This window comes from Squalius cephalus, assembly GCF_949319135.1.
Source record: "Squalius cephalus genome assembly, chromosome: 25".
Taxonomy (NCBI): Eukaryota; Metazoa; Chordata; class Actinopteri; order Cypriniformes; family Leuciscidae; genus Squalius; species Squalius cephalus.
Window position 1 is genome coordinate 17,017,827 of NC_137146.1, and position 11,951 is coordinate 17,029,777.

Consider the following 11,951-nt stretch of genomic DNA (forward strand, 5'->3'; position numbering starts at 1 on the left):
TTTATGAATGGAAGTGAAGCGGCGCAAGTGACGCTGATAGGTCACGTGACAGTAACAACATGGCGGATGTAGAATGTACGAATTCCATTCATACTACCCATGAACATACTATATAGAACACACATTTTGTCACAAAGTAAGTTTAAAAGTAAATGTAGTACCTACTCAGTATGCAATTTCGGACGCACTGAAAGTAACACCATTAAAAAATGCAGAAAATGTAAACAAATTAAGGGTTTCATTAAAAAAATTAAATAAATAGGTAACACTTTATTTTGACAGTCTCTTTTGAACATTCTGTTGATATAAGTAACTTTGCAACTACATGTCAACTAACTCTCATTAGAGTATTAGTAGACTGTCTGCTTAATATCTGCTAACTCTTTATTGTGTTGGTCCCCCAACAGACATTCTACTGACCATAAATAACTTGGCAGCTACATGTCAACTTATTCTAACCCTACCAGTCTACTAATACTCTATTGACACTCTAATGAGAGTTAGTAGACATGTAGGTGCAACGTTACTTATAGTCAACAGAATGTGATAAAGGGACCATCAAAATAAAGTGAAATCAATATCACTTTTAAATCTCATTCACTTTCATTATAAGTGCCTCATTCAGTTTTGCTTCTTTTTTTCATAACAAAGTATGTCAAAATGAATTTGCCACAAATGCTGTCAATTGAGTTTAATTTGAATTAACTATTCCTTTTAATCTACCATGGTACCAAGATAGTTTAAAATGTTTTTGAAAGAAGTCTCTTCTGTAAAGCTGCATTTATTTGTTCAAAACATTAAGATTGTGAATTATTATCGAAATTGAAAGTAACTTTTCTATTTGAAAATATTTTTGAATGTAATTTACTCCTGTGCTGGCGTAATTGAATTTTCAGCACCATTATTCTTTGATGAATATAAAGTTCAAAAGAACAGCTTTTATTTGAAATAGAAATCTTGTGTAACATTATAAATGTCTTTACTGTCACTTTATATCAATTTAACATGTCCTTGGTGGAGAAAATGATTAATCTTACTGACCACACTGACTTTTGACCAGTAGTGTATATTGTGTTCTCCTAGTGTGTGTGCAACTCAACATGTGTGTTTTTCCACAGCTGCCACAGGCCGGCCAGACTTCACAGGCTCCTCCCGTGTCTCAGCCAAGTCTGCTCCGCATGCCCCACAGCCAGAGCCCTCTCCGCCAGGCCTCTTCCTCCTCCTCAACATCATCATCCTCATCCTCGGCCCTCAGCGTCGGCCAGCTAGTCAGCAGTGAGTGTGCACTGCATCTCTGCATGTTTGCTGATCCACTTTCACTACACATAAACACTTTACACTGAGTTTACTTTTTTTTTTTTTATGTTTTTATATAAGTGTTAATGAAAATATGCTGCCTTTTCATTCAGTTTTTATCAGATTTTAGTTGATTCGGTCATCTAGCTGACCAAACTGTAGACCTAATGCATGGAAGGTTGTGTTTAGAACGGCTTTGGCCTCCAGAAGCACCACATATAAATCACTCCCTCCAAGCCTGTCAGAGCCACGGCGGCCCTTTTAAAAACGGTTTTACTTAGATAAATTCTCATTTGTCAAAGCCAATTGGCCTAAAACCATCTGCAGTGGAGTTTTAAATTCAATAAACAGGAAGTTTCCATTGATCAACTTGCTGTGGATATAACCAATGGACTTTGGTTGTGTTTTCATTTTTTCCCCTTTTTTGTTTTGTTCAAAACATAGACAATACCTTTAGCATTCTCTATTCATTTCATCAGTTTACCGCCGTGGTGCAGCTCTCCATGCCAGATTGTGTTTGTCGCGATGTCCTTGGCTAACGTTAATTCCCCAGAACATGTTTTGAATGGAGGGGGGATAAAGTCTGACTGACCCCACAGCCACCACATTCAGCTCAGATGGAATACATGCCGGATTTTCAAGGACCGTACACATTTTGTATTTGGCAAATCTTTTTTTGTGTATTTTATTCAATGAGGTGGATGTCATGATGGCAATATCGAATCACACTGCTGGGTTTTGTTAAGACATTATATGATTGAGTCAGGGTTGTCCTTTTGGGGTCAAATTCTTCAGTCTACGAGTATTATTAAAAAGGAATTAATTTTAACGGATCAGCAATGACTAATAACATGGCAAAAGGCAATGTGCCATTACAATTTGTCATAAATCATTATTATGTGGTCAAAAAGACAAAACTGCTTCATGTAACAGGAATTTTCAATATTGCGTGGGAGCAAGTTCAGGTTTCAACAACTAATTTGCATATGGGGTGTGACAGGGTGCTGGTTCAATAGATTTTGACTTTAAATATGGCTGATGCATTCTTTTAATAATTCATTCATAATGACGTCCATGAATTATTTAGTCGGCCAAATTTTTCTTATGTAAGCAGGATGCAAGCCCACCTGGCAGTGATGTATAATGCCCAATCACATTTTATTAAGCTAAAATGCACAAAATAAAATCTTGAATCTATAAACCCTGAAGTGCAAAGCTGCTAAATGAATCAAATTGAAATCGAACCTCTGCATACCTCTGTCTTTCATAGCTAAATGTTATGTTCAAAGAAAGAACTTGGCATAAAAATTAATATGCATTGCTTGGAAAGGCATTTTAGAATGCTATTCACATATCAGTCATATTATAACACTTATATTCAGTTCTGCATTTAGTGTTTGAATCCGTGTGAATGGAGAGTTGCAGTTTAGTCTTTTCTCTTCTGTTTTATAGACCCTCAGACTGCACCCAGTGAGGTGGATGGTGTAAACCTGGAGGAGATTCGAGAATTCGCCAAAGCGTTTAAAATTCGCCGGCTGTCTCTGGGTCTGACTCAAACTCAGGTGGGACAGGCTCTCAGTGCAACTGAAGGACCAGCCTACAGCCAGTCTGCCATCTGCAGGTATGGAGGTCACCAAACAGATCAAAGTGTACTAGCACATATGTAAAAAAAAATATTATATTATATTATATTATATTATATTATATTATATTATATTATATTATTCTAAAGTAGCTTTTTATTTAAAAAAAAATAAACCCGGATTTACATGCAAGTAGTACCCAATTTATATGTCATCACACATAATTAAGATGTTAAAGAGAGATGTTAAACATTCATAACTAGTGAGCAATATATGTCAGATACATCCATTTTATTCCAGTCTGTGCCCGTCTCCACTCATCTTAGCACGGTCTATATGAAAAGATTCAGTTACTAATGTAAAATACATCAGCTTTGGTATTACAAGAAGCACTTAAACCACTTAATAATTTCTAAGGTCCAATGCCATGTATTCACATGACATTTAGCTGAAAGGAACTTGACAGGACTTTTAATAAAACGTGTTTCACGCTGCAAACTAAACTAGGACATTATGTAGCATGAGTAAATGAAATATTTAGCATCATCATTAGAGCACTTTTTTATGTGTGTGTGTGTGCATTTTAAGAAGTTCAGTAGTTACTGTATACATCAGGGGACAATTTGCTCCAACATGCGGACAAATGTGATGTTAGATTACATTTATAAAGGATGCACAATATCTTATCACACCGAAATTTTCGCATGTTAAAAAATGAATATGACCTCACGTTATGTCAATCACGCTTACACACTGCCTCATGAAACTTTCGTCCATCATAAAAAAAATTGGATTGGGTTCGATTTTCTGTGTTTTCCGCATCCGTAGCAAGCATTTTGAGAGGTGTTTTGACAATTCAGAGCCACCGAATGACGAATACGAAAAATTTCGGACTCAGTGTGCAAGGACCTTTAGGGTTCGGGTTAGTAGAATAATTTGACAGTTAAGTTACTTATAGTCAGTAGAATGGGGGACCCTCAAATTAAAGTGTTAGCAGATATTATGCAGACAGTCTACTAATACTGGTAGTTGACATGTAATTGCAAAGTTACTTATAGTTAGTAGAATGTCTAAAATGGACCGAAATAAAGAGTTACCATGTATTATTTGAATTGTGTGATACATTGTTATCAGTATATCTAACATTTATAATACTTCTCACAACAAAAACATGGGTTTTGTACCTGTAATACTCTAGAAAAGTAATTGAAAGTTCAACAAAAGTACAAAATAAGCAATATGAACAATATTCTAGATAATAAAGACACATTAATTACCACTTGAAATAAAATTCCTTGTTTGAATGAACTCTGATCTTACCGCACAATGTCTCCATGTGCATTTTAATGCTTATAGGATTGTAAAAGGCTTATAGTTTGTCTGATGAGACACTTGTGTTTATCTGACATGCCGCTGTCGCACGCTTGTTAAAATTTCATCATATCAGCAACGAGCGACCGATAAAACCTGAAACTGTTGGGTGGGGGGAGAGTGCGGGAATTCCTTATGAAGCTTCAAACTAGTGCAGAAAGTCTTAAAAATCCTGCATGAAATATTTAGCCGCATGCATTATTTAGATATTTATAGCATACATTAAAAGCCATTAGTTTCCAAAATAAACAGGTGATGTGATGTTTTTCTCTATATGCGTCCTTTCATCTCGTCAGAAAGGAAGGGGGATTTTTTTTCCCCCATTATTTGTTCATTTGTATGACATTGGACATGACAGTGTGCAGAGCGTTTTTGGCTTTAAAGGCAGACTTCACATGCTTTAGTTTAGTTAACATCAGCAGAGACAAGAGGGGAAAGAGGTGAACGTGCTTTCGCTTGTGAGTGTGTGAGCTCTTGGGGCTCTTGTAGTCTTTGCTTAGTCAAACTCGGCCTGACAGATGTCTCTATCTTGTCCGATCTCATAGTTCAGAGCGGAAAAAAGCATTATTGGTTCGTCTGAACAATCAAAAAGGTGCATCGTCAAACTGATCAGAGACAGGGGTCATTATTAAAGCCCGGAGAATCCAGATGCCTTATGACTGATGTGAAGCATTTGACATCAATGGAATGAAATCATAAAATACACGTTTGACATACTCAGTTTATTGAGAATAACATATTTTTAAGAATGCAATAAAATCTAAATCATATTATTAAGATCATTTGCTCCCTCATTTATTTAAATCAGTTAAATACACCATACAAATGAGATTTTATGCAGCACGGTTCACGGCCTTTTCTCTTTTGCATGCACCGTTGCACACAGACGCTCATAAGATGTCATATCATCACATAATTGCGAGATGGGAATCGCTTTTCCACTTTTAAGCTGTGTGGATTTACAACATTAATCCACACCGAAACACTGGATTCACATCAATGATTCATGTCTCAGGCTGCAAAGCTGCCATCTGTAATTTGCACGACAAATTGGGCAGAAGAGCTGCTTAACATGACTGTATTTATATTTAATCGCACCTACTTTCTCACTGCCTTTTGATTCATTTCTGTCTCAAGGCTGTCCTCTGTATTCGCCTCAAAAAACATTTCCGGACATCTTTTGAATGGGGGAGAGTGGAGAGAATTGTAACACATGCATTCATTAAATGTTCAGCCCAAACTTTTGAAATTTAGTTTCAAACATCCTTGAAAAGTAAATGTTATTACAGTCAATTCAATTTATTATTTATTAGAGTCGGAAACTATATACATATTTCTGTTCAAAAATATAAGTCAAGTCAAGTCACCTTTATTTATATAGCGCTTTTTACAATTCAGATTTGAAGTTTTACAGTGTTAACAGGAAAATAATGCAACAGAGTTTGTTTCTGCTGTACAGCAGATCTAGAAGAAAATCGTGTCATAGTCCATCTTAAGTAAGTTCAGTGATGGTTCATTTTTGTTGTAAAAAAGTTATTAATTTAGTAAATTTATATGTATAGCCGCTCTGGAGAAAACAGTGATGTCATCGTCCAGCTCAGTTCAGTTCTCATATAATGGTGTCAATGCCCATTTTTAAAGGAATTAATACTTTTATTCAGCAAGGATGCATTAAATGAATACAAAAAAAGTTGCAAAAGATTTCTATTTCAAATAAATGTTGTTCTTTTAAACTTTCTATTCATCAAAGAATGCTGAAAAAAAATGTTGCACAGTTTCCACAAAAATGTTAAGCAGCACAACTGTTTTTACCATTGACAATAATAATAAACGTTTCTTGAGCAGCAAATCAGCCTATTAGAATGATTTCTGAAGGATCATGTGACTCTTAAGGCTAATAATTCTGCTTTGCCATCACAGGAATAAATACATTTTAAAATATATTAAAATATAAAACAGTATTTTAAATTATAATAATATTTCATAAGGTTATTTTTTTACTGTATTTTGATATAAGAAATATATTGCTAATATTGCTTAAGTCAGATCTCAAAATAGCACAAAACCTTATCACAATTATGAAATTTATGTACGATTTGAATTATTGTCAACAAATAACTGACCAATTACAATTACCCCCTCCCCCCCCTTTTTTTTCTTAAGAAATAAATGTAGTCACTACTAAAACCCACTCAGTTTTATATGGCTTTGATAAAGTAGTGATTTTTGTTGATCCTGCATTAGCATTATTATATCCCCGCTGTCTCTCTCCAACCAGAAGCTGAAATATTTAACTTATTTCTGGTGTTACTGCAGTGAACAGGATCTAAAATTAAGAAATTAAATAATACATGACTATAAATAAGTCGGCATCTCAATACGCCTGGACTTTTTCCTGCTCAGTTGGCTTTAACAGGGTGCTGTCACTCATCTCCGTTCTGAAAAAAAAATTTGTCTTTTCGTTTGAGGACCTGGGAGAGCGAGGGCCTTTGCCCCCGCTTCAGGCGTCTTTTCAAATGCCAGTTAAGATTCCATCAAAGGCCTCCTCACAGGAGCCTGTCCAGGAGCTCAGGACCAAGAGAGACTGTGTGTTGTTTCAGAGAGCAGTAGTTCACCTCTCTCGGCTCCCTCAGCTGGGCTTTTCTGTGTCTGCCTGACAGATGTCCATGTGTCGGATGGGAGCGCAGGTCAGGGAACTCACTGAAACATCTCCCCATTAAAGACACACCTGGAAATCTCCACGTTCAGTGGAGTCTTTGGAGACAAAAGCTCTTGTATGGTTCTCCTGTAACTACAGTATATACTCTGTAGCTGGTTATACAGGCTGTAGATTAGTATCAGTGCTTCTCAAGGGGATTTTACATTGAACATCCTGTAGAGACACACCACATTTATTTTATAATGATGTAATTCTAAATAATAATGCAAAATAAAATAATGGTATGGCATATGGTTAGTTTCTTTCACCACAAACCTGTTTTTAGTTTTTGACCCACCAGTTTTTACTGCTTTAGAGACACATAAACAGCTTGTCAAGTCAAGTCAAGTCAGGTTTATTTATATAGCGCTTTTCACAATACAGATTGTATCAAAGCAGCTTCACAGTATTAAATTAAAATAATACATCAATGTTTGTTTCTAGTGGAAAACGTCCACGTTTGGTAATGCTGATCAATAGTATTGTTGATTGATTAATTAAATTAAATATCCCCAAATATCCCCAACTGAGCAAGCCAAAGGCAACATTGGCAAGGAACCGAAAAACTCCATCAGGTGACCTAATGGAGAAAAAAAAAACCTTGGGAGAACCCAGGCTCAGTTGGGGGCCAGTTCTCCTCTGGCGTTTATGAACTAGAGGTCGGATTTAACTGTAAGATTAAAAGTATTATATGAATGCCTGGCTGAAGAGATGTGTCTTTAATCTAGTTTTAAACTGGGAGAGTGAGTCTGAGCAACGAACCGTATCTGGAAGACTATTCCAGAGTTTTGGAGCTAAATGTGAAAATGCTCTCCCTCCTTTGGTGGATCTGGATATCCTATGACCAAAAGCCTCGAATTTAGTGATCTTAAAGAGCGCGATGGATTATAGGGCGATAGAAGGTCCGTTAAATAGACTGGAGCTAAGCCGTTTAGGGCTTTATAAGTCAGTAGCAATACCTTGTAATTAATACGGGACTTTATAGGTAACCAATGTAGTGATGATAAAATCGGTGTTATATGATCATATTTTCTTAATTTTCTTAAATTCTAGCGGTGGCATTTTGGACTAACTGTAGCTTGTTTATTGAGGATGCAGGACAACCAGCTAATAAAGCATTACAGTAATCTAGTCTCGAGGTCATGAACGCATGAACTAACTTTTCTTCATCAGAAACAGATAGCATATTACGTAGCTTATCAATGTTTCTAAGGTGGAAAAAGGCTAATCTTGTAACATATGAAATATGATTTTCAAAAGACAGGTTGCAGTCTAGTATAACACCCAGGTCTTTTACTGTAGAGGATAAAGTAACAGGACATCCTACGATGTTAAAGTTGTAGTGTGAGAGGTTTTGTGGGCGGTTTTTTGAACCGATGATTAGTACCTCTGTCTTGTCTAGATTTAATAAAAGAAAATTGCACGTCATCCAATCTTTTATATCTTTAACACACTCTGTCAATTTGGATAATTTAGCGTTTTCATCTGGCCGTGATGAAATATAGATTTGAGTGTCATCAGCATAACAATGGAAACTAATTCCATGTTTCCTTATAATAGTATACTACCGGTACTACCGGTAGCTTGTATACTACCAGTGTATCTATCCAAACTATATCTATTCAAAACAATTCCCATAGTTCAGTGTAACCCCAAATAAAGAGCCACATAGAGTACTAAACTTTTACCTGTTTTTTTCTTTTCTTTCTTGCAGCTCAAGTGGCTGTTGTGTGAAATGTAGCTTTACTTAGTTTAAACTAGTGTAAAACTAGTAACCGTGACACATTTTTCATTATTGTTTTTGTTCAGAAAGCAAAGTTTCTACCTCAATTGCCAAGTAAGACCTAAATATTAGACTGATTTACCTCCCTGGAGACCCTAAACTTGCAGACATATTCAAAAGTGAAGGTGAAAATGTATTAGCATTAAACATTAAATGAGCATCAGGCTTGCTTGAGGAAGACGGAGAAGTTTTAGAAGTGTATTCAAATGTGTGTGCATTTGAGTGAATAATTTAAACCATTTGTGAATTAATAATGCATTTAATGTTTTATTGCATGCTAGTGTTATCCATTTGACAATATGTATTAAAATCTCTCACAGAAAAGAGAATTCCTAATCATATGTGATGCCATATGTGGCTTTGATTGTACAGAGGAGCTAGAGAAGGCAAATAAATGAATTCATTCTTTATGATATCAGTCAGGTGCTTGTTTGTATTTGGACCGGCCCGTGGAAGAGTCCTCTTGGTTCAATGCATCATGGGTACAGAGAGTCAACAAAAGCATCATATGAAGGAAGTGCAAAAACTAGCTCTTTGGGCTTAGACTCATTTGTTTCCCAGCACGCAACAGCTGAAGCAATGCAGTAGAGGTCATGAAACTCTCTGTCCCATTGGCGGCTTGGACCAAGAGACCCCTTCTGGGCAACTGGGTCAGACAGGAAACCCCTCACCCGGTCTGGGCACTTGAGTAAGCTTGTTCTCTCTCAATTCTCCCCCAGACACACCATCCTGAGAAGCCACTTTTTCCTACCACAGGAAGCCCAAGAGAACACTATAGCTAGCAGTCTGACAGGCAAACTGAACCCTGGCCTTTTATATCCTGCCAGGTTCGAGAAGTTGGACATCACCCCAAAAAGCGCCCAGAAGATTAAGCCCGTGCTGGAGCGCTGGATGGCCGAGGCGGAAGCCCGCCATCGCTCCGGTATGCAGAACCTGACCGAGTTTATCGGCAGCGAGCCCTCCAAAAAGCGCAAGCGGCGGACCTCTTTCACGCCGCAGGCTCTGGAAATCCTCAACAGCCACTTCGAGAAGAATACTCACCCCTCCGGTCAAGAGATGACCGAAATCGCGGAGAAACTGAACTATGACCGCGAGGTGGTGCGCGTCTGGTTCTGCAATAAGAGGCAAGCGTTGAAAAACACTATTAAGAGGCTGAAACCCCCCGAGCTCGGGCCGATCGCACCAATGGACCCTCTGGTCGACAATATGGAAGAACATCCTTAGCTCGATGAGGCGGACACGCACCGATGGCGAAACTTCTGATGTTGTGGACTTAAACCTGGACAATTAGTATCCGATGCATCGTCGACTGGATGAACTGTCGACAAAGACAAAAAGAAATATTGTCAGTGTTATCATCACAAAAAGCAAAAACCAAAAAAGTCAAGAAAAAAGAGAGTTAAAGTACTGATTCATTAGCAGTGTGTGAGGAATTAAGAACATGGATCATATTTAAATCAAGGATGGTGAAGAAACTACTTACCAAAGTTTGTTGCATCTGATTCCTGAGGTTTTTTAATTGTAAATGTGTTTTACATTTTTACATTTTTACGGGGGGAAATGGCACAAAAAAAAAAAAAGAAGAAGAAAGAAAGAAAGAAAATGATTTGTGTAATGGGGTTGGTGGGTGTGACATTGAATCTTTGTCTTATTTTATCTCTTGGGTTTTTATGTAAATATTTCTGGTAATCTGTCACCAAATTGAAATCACAAGTTCCAAAAAATATCTTTGAGAAGTTTATTGTCACGTTTCTGCTGTCCATATAAGGCCATTGTCAACTGTGTTCATAAACATTAAGGCATCCGTCATAAAAGGCTGCACTTGGGAGGAATATTTTGCAAAGAGATTCTCAGTGAACATACCATAGATATCCACATTCGTTGCAGCTGTGATTAAAAGCTATTTTACGGTGTTTCCAAAGCCTCCTAGCCAAAGAACAAGGACATTGCCTGAACCGTACTCAAACCATTTTATTGTTTTTGTCACACTCAACTAAAAAAATATTTATATATATATATATATATATATATATATGAGATGAATGACTTTATTTCACTTGGGTTATGCAAGTTATCTTGTGTCCTCATCGTTTAATTTTAAGGTTTAAGGTTTTTTTTTTTTTTGGCTTTGTGCAAAAACTCAATTGTGTCAGTCAAAAAGACTTGCTCAGATGGAAGAAAGGACTGGAAAATGCTAGTTTTTGATGTAAGCCAAACATTTTTCTGAATAAACCTTAATATATATAACAAATAATTCATTGTCCCAAATACACCATCATACAAACCTACAGCCTATCTTCCGGTTACATTTACAGTAATTTTATGAATTATTTTCTTGTCTCTTTTTTTTTTTTTTTTTTGTATAATACTTATACTTTAAGACAAAAACAATAAAAATATGTCCGTTTACATTAAAATATTTGTTTCCTGCAACATTTAAAATTAAAATTGGTTAGCTGTATGGCATTTATATATTTAACTCAAACACAGTTATCAAAAGTTGCTAAAAACTAACGATTAGCAACGACTGTTGATATTCCTTCCTATACAATTTTGCTATTTAGTTCAGTCTGTATCTGTCCGTCAGCAATGAACAGAAAATGGCCAGAACAGAGAAAATCTTTTGAGGTATTTATTCAAATACATCACAATGGACATTTGCCATAATTATAGTGAAAAAATATACAGAAAAATTGTCCGGCTTCTGGCAGCTGTACGCAACTGACATCTTGACTCACATTAAAGGAGCTGTCTAATTACATTAACTCAACTTGTATTGTATAATATGACATTCTCCCAGCTCGTTCATTTTCATGAATTCAGAAGCATGGCATCTTTGTATGGTTGCAGAGACAGGACGTCTTAAGGTATACATGCTTACGAAATAAAGCTGTAACCAAAAATGAAAACCAAGAGACAAAAATCTGCGTTCTGCCTTTGCTCATCTTTTCAATGCTGGACCAAAGCTCAATAGTTATATGCACATTGTACAGAGAAATGGCTAAATGTCGTTGACAATCTTGAAATATGTAACTGATTGAAGAAAATTGATTAAATGGAGTATATCATAAATTACCTCAGCACTGTCCTGCTAAGTAGTGAGCAATGTCATAACATGATACTTTTCTGCAAAGGTTCACAACAAACCATAATGGACTTGTGTATATGTTTGTAAGTAGTTTTTATGACCGTCATAGATTGATTCTCACCTGCTTTTCTT

At 36.5% G+C, this 11,951-nt stretch overlaps 1 protein-coding gene across 4 annotated transcripts in view; it reads left to right on the forward strand.

Annotated features, from left to right (window-relative positions):
* The window catches only part of pou6f2 (POU class 6 homeobox 2), a 125,890-nt gene extending 115,592 nt beyond the window's left edge, over positions 1-10,298 (forward strand). For 3 of the 4 annotated variants that reach the window (XM_079862995.1, XM_079862996.1, XM_079862997.1), the window contains exons 8-10: positions 1,119-1,275; positions 2,749-2,917; positions 9,451-10,298. In XM_079862995.1, the coding sequence (XP_079719121.1) occupies positions 1,119-1,275; positions 2,749-2,917; positions 9,451-9,955 (831 nt within the window). In that variant the 3' untranslated portion in view covers positions 9,956-10,298. The remainder of the gene's footprint in view (positions 1-1,118; positions 1,276-2,748; positions 2,918-9,450) is intronic. The other variant, XM_079862998.1, reaches the window with a different exon arrangement.
* Positions 10,299-11,951: the final 1,653 nt, after the last annotated feature.